The 13,645-nt window shown below is 34.3% G+C and overlaps 1 protein-coding gene across 1 annotated transcript; it reads right to left on the bottom strand.

The window, feature by feature from the left end:
* Positions 1-8,171: 8,171 nt before the first annotated feature.
* LOC126689685 (transcription factor HEC3-like) lies at positions 8,172-9,286 on the bottom strand. The gene has a single exon (XM_050384893.1). It carries the CDS (start codon positions 9,189-9,191, stop codon positions 8,505-8,507), a length of 687 nt encoding a protein of 228 aa, XP_050240850.1. The 5' UTR covers positions 9,192-9,286; the 3' UTR covers positions 8,172-8,504.
* Between the last annotated feature and the right edge of the window lie 4,359 nt (positions 9,287-13,645).

The raw sequence follows: 13,645 nt of genomic DNA, 5'->3' as shown, positions 1-13,645 counted from the left end.
AGTACCCCATTTCAATAGAGGGGAAAGGATGTCTCTCCCTCTTTTAGTCAAAATCCGAAGCAGGTTCTGTTCATACCAGAACTTTGGTGTGTCAGAAGAAAGATTCTCCGCCATCATCGCCTCTGCCTTATGGCGGGCGAATATTTAGAGAAAGCCCCTCAACTTCCAACTCCCTGCACCTTTCCTTCAGCGATGTCAGGCTCAAGTTAGGTCTCTTTTGCTGTTTGAGTTGTGGGCAAGTGAAAGCATTGAGGAAGAACAAGATCTTGGAGCTGTAGCCAACCTCTCCTCTGATCTACTTCCTCGGCTTTACTTTATTCTCTTGTATCTTCCTTTCTTTTTGGTTATGTAGTGAGCTTTGACACAAACTGATTCTAGCTTTTCATTGTACGCTGTACTATTTCTTTGCTTTAGTAAAAAATGGAGATTTCTTTACTTGTTTTGAATGCTGTTCCTTTGATGACACTACTTTGTGAGTGGGTGTGCTCTATGTGTGTATTCCTCCTCGGCGGTATTTAAAGCAAGAACTCTTGAAACACAATCCACCTAATTCTAATCTACCGACACTAGGTGACATCATCGCTAACATCATCGCTAACATCACCCGTCACGTCAGCTGACGTCATCGTTGACCCGCTGTTGACCATACCGTTGACTTGTGTTGACCTGACTGTTGACTTTGACCGAGGGTTGACTTTGATCGGTGACTTTTTTCCCTAGAGTTGACTTTTGCAGTCCAAGTGCTCCTTACCCAGTTTTTCGCGTAGATTTCATTTTTGCAGTCCATTTTTGCATATTTTGCTTCTAAATGAAGAATAAGGATAAGTCTTCTTCCTTTTGCAACAATCGTCGCCGACAATCCAGCAAACGTTTTTGTAATTTTTGTAAACGTTTTGACCACAGTATTAAGACTTGCTATCATCGCAACAAATCAGCTGTTTCAATTTCTGCTGCTACTATTGCTAACACTGAGAGTATCCAACCAATGGCTTCCGCCTCTACACAATCTTAGTCTTCTGGATCCACTTTCACCATTTCCAAAGATGACCTTATAAACATCATCGCTAATGTCATTCGTATGGTCGGTAATACATCTTATTCCTCTTCTCTCTCAGCTTTATCTGGTGTGTCTCCTACCTCTTGGCTTATGGATTCTGCTTGTTGCAATCACATGACACCTCGCTCGTCTTTATTTTTTGAACTTAAACCTGCACCACACCTTCTTAATATTCGTACAACAAATGGTTCCACAATGTCTGGTCATAATATAGGTTCCGTTTTGACCTCTAACCCCTCGGTTCCTGGGGTCTTTAATATTCCTGACCATTCTTACAATTTATTCTTTGTGGGACAATTAGCTGAGTTGGGTTATCGCATTATCTTTTATTATTCTGGGTGTATTGTGTAGGATCCAAGGATGGGACAGGAGCTTGGGATCGGTCCCAGAGTTGGGCGTATGTTTCCCGTCGACAACCTTCGTCTTCCACATGTTGCTTTTGTTTCTGTTGCTGCAACTGCTGCAGTTTCTTCTGTTCCTCCTTTTGCACTTTGGCATGCTCGACTTGGTCACGCATCTTCCTCTCGGGTACAACAATTGGCTTTTAGAGGTTTGTTAGGTTCAGTGTCTACAGAAAATTTTGATTGTGTCTCATGTCAGTTAGGAAAACAACCAGCTTTGCCTTTTAATACTAGTGAATCAATATCCACTGATATCTTTGATCTTATTCATTCTGATGTTTGAGGGCCTTCCTCTGTCTCTAGTATTGGTGGGTCTCAATATTTTGTTGTCTTTGTTGATGATTACTCTCGCTATAGCTAGATTTTTAATATGAAATATCGTTTTGAATTATTGCAAATATATTCTAATTTTGCAAAAATGGTTGAAATTCAGTTTTCCAAACGCATCAAAATTTTTCGATCTGATAATGCTCTTGAGTACACTCAATATGCTCCTTTTTGGGGCGAAGCTGCTTTTCATGCTGTTCATGTTATTAATCGCATTCCAAGTCCTGTTATCCAAAATCAAACTCCATATGAGCGCCTTTTTGGGTCACCTCCAGACTATCACCACCTTCGCTCCTTCGGTTATGCTTGTTTCGTTCTTCTTTAGCCACATGAGCATAACAAACTTGAGACTCGGTCAAGATTTTGTTGTTTTCTTAGCTATGACGAAACTCAAAAGGGGTATTGGTATTATAATCCTGTCTCTCATTGTCTTCGTATCTTTCGCAATGTAGTCTTTTGGGAACATCACCTCTTTGCCAAGCTCTCTCACTTCCGTGCCTTCCTATCTTCCTCCTCTGTTTTAGATCTTTTTCCAGATGAGGCACATAATCCTTCTGTAGCTACTTCTGATCCTCTTGTAGTTGCTCATGATTCTCCTGTAGAGATATCATTGATCCCTTTCCTAGTTCACCCTTTAATGAACAGGTGGAAGATGAATAGGTCGAAGACGAGCTACCTAATTCCAATCCTGAGCTTGGGTCCCCTGCTCCTGCTCCTGTTCCGCTTGAAGATCTTGCACAAGACATTCCACCTCGTCACTCAACTCGGGTAAGGTCCATTCCTACACATTTACTTGACTATCATTGTTACACTACCCTTGCTACACTACACGAGCCTCACACCTATCGTGAGGCTTCCACTGACCCTTTAAGGTAGATTGCAATGAAAGAGGAACTTGATGCATTATCTAAAAACCATACTTGGGATTTGGTGACACTCCCTCCTGGAAAATCTGTGGTTGGTTGTAAGTGGATCTACAAGATTAAGACTTGCTCTGATGGGTCCATTGAGTGCTATAAAGTTTGTCTCATTGCAAAAGGTTTTACACAGGAGTATGGGATTGATTATGAAGAGACCTTTGCTCCGGTTGCTCGTATCTCATTTGTTCATGCCCTCTTAGCTGTTCTGCTGCTAGTAAATGAGACTTTTTTCAGATGGATGTCAAAAATGCATTCCTTAATGGGGATTTAAGTGAAGAAGTTTATATGCAACCTCCTCTTGGTCTCTCTGTTGACTCTAACAAGGTTTGTCACATTCGACGTGCACTTTATGGCCTTAAACAAGCTCCACGAGCTTGGTTCGCCAAATTCACATTGATGTAAAATACACAGGAGCTGGTAAAATTCACATTAAAGAGGAGTGGCAGATGCTTGGTTGGCAGCCTAGTTTATCTCACTGTCACTCGTCCAGACATTTCCTATATTGTTCACCAGGTGAGCCAGTAACTGTCTGCTCCACGATCGACTCACTATGCTGCTATTTTGCGCATTCTTCAATACCTAAAAGGCACTCTCTTCCATGATTTTTTCTACTTTGCTCAGTCTCCTCTTATTCTCCGTGCATTTTTTGATGCTGATTGGACAGGAGATCCCACTGATCGCAGGTCCACCACTGGTTATTGCTTTCTTCTTGGTTCTTCTCTGATTTCTTAGTGAAGTAAGAAATAAACTCATGTGACCCGCTCCAGTATTAAAGCAGAATATCGTGCCCTTGCTGATACCACATTTGAGCTCCTTTGGCTATGATGGCTTCTCAAAGATTTAGGTGTGTCTACATCCTCTGTTACTCCTCTTTATTGTGACAACCAGAATGCCATTCATATTGCTCACAATGATGTCTTCCATGAACGGACTAAACACATTGAGATCGATTGTCATTTTATCTGTTATCATCTTGTCCATGATGTTCTCAAGCTGATCTCAGTCTCCTCTAAAGATCAACTTGCAGATATTTTCACCAAGTCACATCCTAAAGGACGCCTTCGTACTTTGGTTGACAACCTCAAGTTGGTTTCACATCCACCTTGAGTTTGAAGGGGGCTATTAATGTGTATAGTGTTGTGGACTTTAGGCCCAACTAGATTACTTATATAGCATACATTCTTGTACTACACTCTTACTTGTACTGCACTCATATGTCTCTTATATAAAGACATTCATATATATTCTTTCATTAGAGAAATACAATACTATTGCATTCAGTATTTCTAACAAGATTAAGACTAGCATATTCAACATAGTGTATCAATGCTAATTTCTGACATGTATATTGTCGAATTAACGTGAATGTTACTTTTCATCTAATATATAAACTTGTATATATCCGTACAATTGAAAAAGAAACGTGAGACGTGAGTTTTTACTTTATTTTATTTTTTAAAATTTGATAGAGGGATGTGTATTATACCATAACATACGCCCTTTAATTAACTAGTAAAAACAAGTCACACTAGCTTAGGAACAATGCTTGAACTCGAGCACATCAAAAGTCTAAAACCTTGAGCTTAATATTAAGCTCTTAAATTCGAGATCCAGTACAAGTACCTTAAGAAGCCCATTTTGATTTAGATGAGTGGTCTTAATTACCAATTGATTAAAGGCTTAGTAAGATATGAATTTACTTACCAAGTCCATAAATAAGTCTATATAGGCTTAACTTTATTTATTTATTTTATCAAGCTCTATTTTTCACAAGTTTGTTTATGATTTTTTTTTTTTTTTGATTGGGTTTGATTTGTTTATTAAACAAGTTTAAAACTAAGGCTTAAACTAAGCTTATTTATAAATAAATAAACATTAACAAGCTTTTTAGTTTCAAAAAAAAAAAAAAAAAAACATTAACAAGCTCTTTATCAAATTAAGCCAAAGTTGTTTATAAACAACTTGATTTATTTATAGCCCTAATCATAACCGTGAATATTATGCATTTAAATCAATACCCAATCTCAAACATTCCTTTTTTTTGGACCAAAGGAGGACGCCAAAAGGAAAGAAACATAAGTGCAAAGTTTGCAAGAGTCGAGCTCTACCAGAGACACACGCACGTATGTTCCATTAACCCAAGACACTCAATCCAACCAAAACCCATAAACACGTATAGCCAAAACTTACTCTAAACCATATATCTCACTTGATAGCCCAAATTGCCACTAATGAAGAATCCACCTAAAATGGATTCATTGTCGATTACCAAGCCTTAAGCACTGCCATCAAACCTATATTCGATTGAACCCAAGAACCACCATCAAACACGGATGCTTGACTACGTCATCACCTCGGTCTATATTGGCTCTGTCAGTGTAATGCCCCCACCACCTCATGGTGGCACTCTTTAAAAGTAACGTCGTGATGGACAAGTCGAGAGGTGAGCTTGAGAGAAGAGAGAGAAGTGACAATGGGAAAGTGAGAGATTGAGAAAAAAAATAATAATAATAATAAGGAAAGGAATATTATTGTTGAGAGCTAGGTTTGCAATATTCTTAAAATTTTAAAATAACTATTAGGGTTTTATTTATTTTTCTCCAATAGAAATTGCTTTTTGACATTTAATAACAATGGATATTGGCCGTGGGAGGGAGTGAGAGAGGCTGTTTTTTGGGTTTTAGGGTGTTTAATTAGCTAGGAACCAGTGTAAGATAGGTTATGTTTGGTTCTAAGATGAATTTAATATGGATTAACCTTGAATTATTTTGGATTTTTATTTTATTTTTAATATATATATATATATATATATGTATATATATTACATCTTGGTGATGAAGATTATGGGTGGGGTTTTTTGAGTGTGGGTATGAGTATGCAGTGATTACCGATTAGATCAAGGTCAATTTTCCAAGTGGTGGAACTCTACACTTCGATATGGCATTGTCTTTCTTTTTTTTTTTTTTTCTTTTTTTCTTTTTTTTTTTAATTTTTATATATATATATATATATATATATTTATGTCTTCCCTCAAAAATAAAATGTTAATTAGTTGGATGATTGGCAATTTAGGCCAACTAGGCGATAAATAGGTGACATGTCCAAATGTCTAGGAGCTTATTTGGTACTTGACAGCAAGCTCACTAATGTAGATGAACAGAAAGATCCTTTTGAAAACGGAATTAAATTTGATGTACCAAAAACAAAAAAACAAAAAAAAATTAAACCTCAAGGACCATATAATAAAATCAACCTCAAACTTTTAATTAAGGGGCAAAATTGTAATTTACTAATAAAAATTTTGTTTCTCTAACGTGTGGCATCTAAATCTAATGGGTGGGCATGAAAAGGTGAGATCTACAACCTATATGCTCTTTGTCATGTTTTCTTCATGCTCTTCTAAGCTATCCATTGTCAAAAAAGCTACAATGATATCAGTATAATTAGTTTGGATCAAGTTCTTTCTTTATAATCGAGGGAAAATATAAAGAGTTTTAAGAAAAGTCTGTACTACAAATTAATGGGTCATGTTTCCATCTTTAGATTTTTTTTTTTTTTTAATGTCTTTCTTTCTATTTTAGACAATACAAGCAATCTGAATAATCCTGGCTTAGTCAGTTACTAATGTGAGGGTAAAAGAAGAAGAAGAAGAATTTACTCTCCATTTTTCTAGAGTTTATATATAATATAATTAATCTTTATGCCATCCAATATTAAGTGCTACAAGCCTTATCATCTCATCAAGTTAATTAAGAAAACATTGCGTGAAGACTTAAAACTTAAAAGTCTTTATCAATTACTTCATTTTATCAAAATATTTCTTTTCTAGATCTAAAATTATCTTGGTGTGCCATTCACACAGAAAGTCACCCACTATATATCGAAGTTTGAGCATTTTAAAACTCTCATTTTAGATTTTTGTGTTCTTTTTCTCAATCAATAATCATGTCACTTGTCAAACCTCCTATTTTTGGTAAAAAAATTTGTAAGTTTCAAGTTAATTACTTGAATTTGGGCTTCTACGGATTTCTCATATTAATCAAGAAGCGAAGTCTCGAAGGCATAGAAGTAGCTAGGTAGGATGCATCCCTGTGAGGATAAATCTAACATATCCATGATATACCTAAAAATGCTATATATATATATATACATATAGCCACAACTAGAGTTTTTTTTTTTTGGTAGCCCTCACAATTATAAGATTTTCTTGAATGTTAATCCTTGGGCTTTAGCTAACAGTAGTGAATTTTCAATATGCATTTATAATGTATTTGAATATGGCCAACTTAACCTCGTTAATTATAAAAACCTCATATACAACAAATACAATACATATAACACCCTTCTAGCAACACCTTTAAACAACCATATATAGTGGATTAACATGATTTCAAAGTTCACCAGCAAATAGCTACTTATTTGATGAAGGTCTTTGAAACTGTTAGCCAATCAGTCAATATAGTGCAAACTCATACTTTGAAGTTTGAATCATGAAATAACTTCTTGTACTCATCCAGAATAAAAAGAAAATAATTTTGACTAATGGGAATACATCACCTAAAAAATGAAATCTGTATCTGATCAGGGTAACTAGGACCTTTTTGCATGAAAACTTCTCTTGTATCAATCATATTATATGCATCAATGCATGGTTTAATTATTATCAGTTAAACCTTCATGAAAATTAAAATCTTTGTAGCTATTTCAACCTTAATATCATAATAGATATATAGGCGTACTAGAGAAAACTTGAGCACTCAAGACAGTCTTGAGACTATCAGCAATCAATTTCCTACGCTGCTGCTCGCCTCAATTCTCCATAGGGGTACCATCTGCAAGACTAGCTAGGTCTGCTCAATCTAGCATAAAAGGTTGTATGCTGCACACAAGAGCTTTGAAACCTTAAACTACGTAATCTTGCATAAAGAAAGAATTTTTTTTTAAGGTTCAGTAGCATGTGATGTGAGCCTCTAGGGTTTTCACTTTTAAGACTTTTAGGGTTATCTTTCACTAGACCAAAACAATCATTTCGATCTGCAATAATTTTAATTGCAATCCCCCTTTTCCATATCCATCTCATACACACATGCCAAACGCATGTGCACATTCATTATTGCCGACCTATTTGCATATGACACACACACAGAGTACCAGATATATTCATATTTGTATACTTTTCAGGACAACAAAAATTAAGTCTCAATTCCAAAATTTTAAGACAATTATAAATTAACAAGAGACTAATCAAGATTATATGCTTAAACATACACTTAAAATACATACATATAGTGTGTGTCCATCTTCATAAACTTTTCAAAACAACAACAATTGAACCTTAATCTCAAAATTTGAAGACAATTATAACTCATCAATATGATAAACACACTTAAAATACACACACGTACATATATATATATATATATATAGAGAGAGAGAGAGAGAGAGAGAGCGAGAGAGAGAAGTGTATAATCATATTCAATTGTATTTAACGTCACTGTTTTATTCCCGGAAGAGAGTCTGCCAAACAAACTTTCCGGCCAACTTTCACACTCCATAGGCCTTATTCTATATTATATAAATGGTTGTACGTAAGTCTAGCTAACTGTTATGATTATTCCACAGCCTTTAGTCAACAATATCCTAACAACTTTTGTTCTCCACATGACCCTAAAATTATATATCACTTTCTTTTTTACACAAAATTCATCACCATATGCACACTTCCTTATTACAATTAGAACACAATCATTAGCCACTAATCACTAGCTAATTACCTCTTAATGCCAAGCTAGCTAGCAGCTAGGTTTCTCCCAGCTGGTTGCTCCCTTTGTTTATATAGGTGAATCCTGTAGTTCCGGCTTGAGGGTCCATGGAAGTAGAGCCATGAGGTTTATTGAGTGTAAATGGCCAAACTCCATGGACTAAGTTTCCCATAGGAGCTTCCATGCATTGTGGATTCTGAGTTGATTGTAACAAACGGATTTGTTTCTTCAAGAACTTGACATAGCGAATTGCTTCATCTAACATAGAAGCTGTGTCCATTTTAGTACCACCTGGGACAAGTCTTTGAAGGATTCGAATTTTCTCGCTTATCCTTTCCCTTCTGTGACGCGCGGCCACGCTCTGAGGATCATCACTAATCCGAACGTTTCGCCTTTTTGGCTTTCGGATTGTGGCTGGATCAATGTCCACTGGCTGCATAGCTGCAATCTTGTACATCATTTCCTTCATGGCTCCGAGCTCTTCTTCTTCTTCTTCTAGTTCTACTTCCATTTGGCTCCCAACGGGATCAGAAAATACATTATTTGTAGTGGGAATAATATGGTTGGATGATGATGAGGATTGGAATTGATGGGTTTGAAGAGAGTGGTTTGGCCAAAAGGAATCAAAGGAAATTTGGTGTTGATGGTGGATGGGTTCTTCTATAGCAAGGTCAAGATTCCAACTGTTGTCTATGAGCTTATTATGGTGGTTTATGTTGTCCATGGCGTAAGAGGGTTCTCTTTTTCAGTAGAGAGAGAGAGAGAGAGAGAGAGAGAGGGTTCTTGGTTCTGACTAATTATATAAGTTATGACACATAAGAGAAACCATGTGTCTGTAAAATAACCATAAGATGAAGAGTTTGGTGCGTGGTGAAGGAAAAACCTCTTAGATATCTTTGTACTTTTAAAGAAGCTTAATGAGAGGGAGAGTGATTTGGCGCAGATTGTTAATGAAAGGGTTGAATGTATGACGCAGAAAGGGTTTTTTTTTTTTTTTTTTTTTTAAGAAAAAAAAGATTGAAAAGAAGCCAGATATTGGGTGGACCCCACCAGCTGGCAGGATCAAATTAAGAGTAAAGATTTTCTTTGTTTTCTGGCAGAGTACTCTAAAAAAGTCTGGCGTCAAGAATTGTACCTAGCTAAGCTTTGTAGATGTTTCACATTCATAGAGTTTACCCATTTATTATTATTTTTTATATGGTTTGAAAACTTTGTATATCTTCTCAGTCCTTGATATGATTACTTTGTTGCTTTTTCATTCAATGTTGGATTCCATGGTGTTTCTTGGGAGACAGTGAAAGTTGGTTGGCTTCTTTAAAATTACCAATTTGTATTTGAGACAATTTAGCATATTTATCTCCATAAATGTGTAATGATTTTTTTTTAAATCTATATGCAAGAGAGGCTTTGCAATAGGATTATCCACTTCTTCACGAAACCCATTTTTCCCTAAATTCAACCTAAGAAATCTCCTTTAATTAGAAAGAACTACTTAATATTATATTAACTCACTTCTTGTTGTTATTGCTCTTAAATTTTAAATCATCTAAGCACCCCCTCCCACTTTCCACTCACCCTTTAAAGAGGAGAAATAAAATGTTGAAAACCCTACTCTCCTCCCTCACGGTGGAGTAAACCAAAAGATGATTTTCATAAGCCTACATAGCTTCTCTTGCGGGAAATTAAAGCCTTTGATGCCTAGGTTTGAGATGATGAAAATCACTATGAGAAACGTTTTTAGACATGAAGATTTCAACAATAACAAATTTTAGTACCAAAATTTTTTAGTCCGTTATGAATTCTTATCAATCTAATCAAAGTCAAATATATAAATTCTTTTTCATTATTCTATTCTATCTAAATTCTAAAATCATACTTTATGTTGCCTTCTTAATTAACATGTCTTCTTTTTAATTACTACTAATTTTATCTTAGGTCTTCCTCTATCTTTTTTTGTTCACTTGACTTAAACACTCTTTCTCCCTAGGGCATTAACCACTCTCCTATGTATATAACCATATATCACATCAAATACTGATCACTCTCCATCATCTTCATCAATATATAGAGGGCCACACCTATCTTTGAGAAAATTTTCTCATTTCAAATCATATTTCTTCCTACAATTCTGCTTATCAATTTTAATACTCTCATTTCCCTTATAGTCATTTATTATGAACATGTTTCTTCTTAATTACTTAGCATTCAACATAGAGCATAGGTGGTCTTAGAACAATATTGTAAAAATTTCTTTAACTTAATAAGTATCTACAATTATACAATACCACTCCTAAATCGATCTAGTGAACTCATCTATCACTAGTGCAAACATATATGATTTAATACTTATTCTTAATGCAAACCTATAATGATAGGAAACTCACTTATAATGCCTATAACTTTTATTGAAGGATAAAAATAGGGGTTTGATTTACTAGGAAGATTTTTAGAATTTGAATCCATCAATTACTGGAAACAAATTAATACACTTTTTTTTTTTGGTGGCATGTAATTTAATCCAGCATGTTATCATGATGTTGAACTTAATGATCCGTGTTATTGTAGAACAAGGCATAGAAAAGCAAGGTCAAGTCAATTAGAAATCATTAATTATACGAGGTGGATTTGGAAAAATTATGCATAATAAAAGAAATATCAATGTGCAAGTTGCTTGATAAGTCACTCTCGACTTTCTGTAATTAGAAACTAGTGCACCATCATATAATTAATCGAGGGAGTATCGTGTACTTTAGTCTACAGATCTTTGAAAAAAGAAGCTGAATTCAGATAATTACCAAAGGCACTTGATTTAAATTCTGGATTAAAGTGCATTAAACTGGCATAGATTAAATAAAAAAGCTAAACTTGAGCTCCTGGAATGAACCTTAATTTAGTTAATTGATTGCATAGAGTTTACACTGCAAAACTTCTAATTGCAGTCACATTAAACACGATGTAAGATTATTATTACGAGAGAGAGAGAAACTTTTAGCTGTAATTAAAAAAAAAAAATTACAAGACTAGCTTGATACGAAGAATTCTTCATGATCATTATTAATTAGTATTAGTACTAACTTTTAATTACTACATATCTAAGATATGAAAGTTGGTGTCGTTTGGATTAACACCTAGAGTGAATTAAGCAGTTCAATGATATGAAAGGAGTAATAAGTACAACTGGAACGGAATATAGTTTCTCTTTTTTCTGGAAGTGTGAATAATTGGTTGTGTCTTTTCATGAGGATTGAATGATTTGAAAGTCATTTTCCATAGTAATATAAATGCACTACCTCCACTTTATTATTGATTGGTTTAGTTTTCCTTTTTTGAATGGATTGGTTTAATTAGTCAATTGTTTGTTAATGCATGACTTACCCAAGAGGAGGAAAAAAAGGAATGGAGTGGATTGAAAAAAGCTTTTTATTTTTTTAATAGTATTTCATCTATTTTTTTGTTTGAAAGTTTGATAGAAAGGAGTAGAATAGGTTTTAGGGAATGCTCATTCCATTCCATTATTTTCTAAGAATTTCTCTCAAAAGTGAATAGAACACTCATTCAGTCATTCCTATAATGAAGTAGAGGTGAAATCTCATTTTTATCTTTATTTTAAGGTTGTTAAAGTGAATGGTATAATAGTAAAAACCATATATTTAATTCATTTCCATTTGCTCTTTTATAAACTTCCAAGCATAAAAGAGAAAATACACTTTTTTACATTCAATCCATATTTTTTTTAATGAATTATCCATTCCATTTCATTCTTAAAAAAAAAAAAAAAAAATTACTTCTATTTAGCTTTTCTTGATGTGGTAGGTAAGTTGACTCAATTACTTTTTTTTTTCCTAAAAAAAAATTCCTTTTTTTGTGTTTTCTTTTTGGAAGGAAATATATTTCTTTTAGTGTTGAAAATCCATGATGAGAGCTATGTAAGAGAGGTTGAGAATTGTAATCCTTATTAAGTAGTGGATACTCTCTCTCTCTCTCTCTCTCCACATAGACTATTTGTTGAACCACGTAAATTTCTGTGTATATGTGTGCTTTTTGATTTCTTTATAACTTTACTATTATTTGTTCAAATTAATCCTTGAGTGCTATTGCACAACAAATGGTATCTGGGCTTCTAATATTGCACAACAAATGGTATTAGGTTTTATACAAGTTTGTAATAGATCAATATCAGCACACATGAGGTTGGCTATGTAAATGATGATTATCTTGCTTGAGAAAAGCATGCTTGGATTAAGGTGGATTTGTCACAACTAAGAAGGAAGATTGATGGAATCTGTAAAGGTGGAGATTTATTGAAATAGTCTCAAATTCCTATTTGGCTCTTCTTGGAGTGAAAGAAAAGTTGACTCAGTTTCTTTTTTAAAGTTTTCTCCATGTGAAAAGAAAATCTATTCCTTGTTTTTTTTTAAAAAAAGTAACTAATACGCTTGTATGTGTGTGTGTATATATACTAGGTTGGGTTCAAGTTACACCTCGTGTAACTTTAAGCAATATTACACCACCCAATAACTTGTTATTGAATTCATATTTTAAAAATCCAATTATTGAATTGTCTATATGTTCTTAATATGCATGTCAATTAGACTTAATTTACCTTTCAATCCATAACTCATCTTTTATGCATTATTTTAAACTACAAAAACTTGAATTTAAATAATTAATAGATAACATGACTATTAATCTTTGATCACCTTAAAATTTTGCAAGCATGGAGAATATACAAAGATAATGTAATTTAACGATGGATTTGTCAAAATTCACATCTAATTAAAAAATTTTGAGTGGTATAACATTGCTTAAAGTTACAATAAGTGTAACTTGAACTCAACCTATATATATATATATATATATATATATAGCAAGCATAGTAAAGGGCTAGTGACCTTGACCCAGTGATCCTCCCATGTAAGAATAAGAGAAGAGTTTCTCCTAGGAGAAGAGATGACTCTTAGAAGAAGAAATTCTTTTGATAGGGGAGAAAAGTCTTAAAAAAAAGAATAATTTGATAGTTCTTTTAAGGTTGAAAGAATACACATGAAGAGAGCTATGTAAGAGAGATTAAGCATTGTAATCCTTATTGAGTATAGTGGACTTCAACTCTATATATCTCTTCATGGAGCTATGTTGTTTGTTGCACCATGTAATTCTTATGTTCTCTGTATGATTATT

This window comes from Quercus robur, chromosome 6 (genome assembly GCF_932294415.1).
Source record: "Quercus robur chromosome 6, dhQueRobu3.1, whole genome shotgun sequence".
NCBI lineage: Eukaryota > Viridiplantae > Streptophyta > Magnoliopsida > Fagales > Fagaceae > Quercus > Quercus robur.
This window is presented reverse-complemented; position numbering and strand designations above follow the sequence as displayed.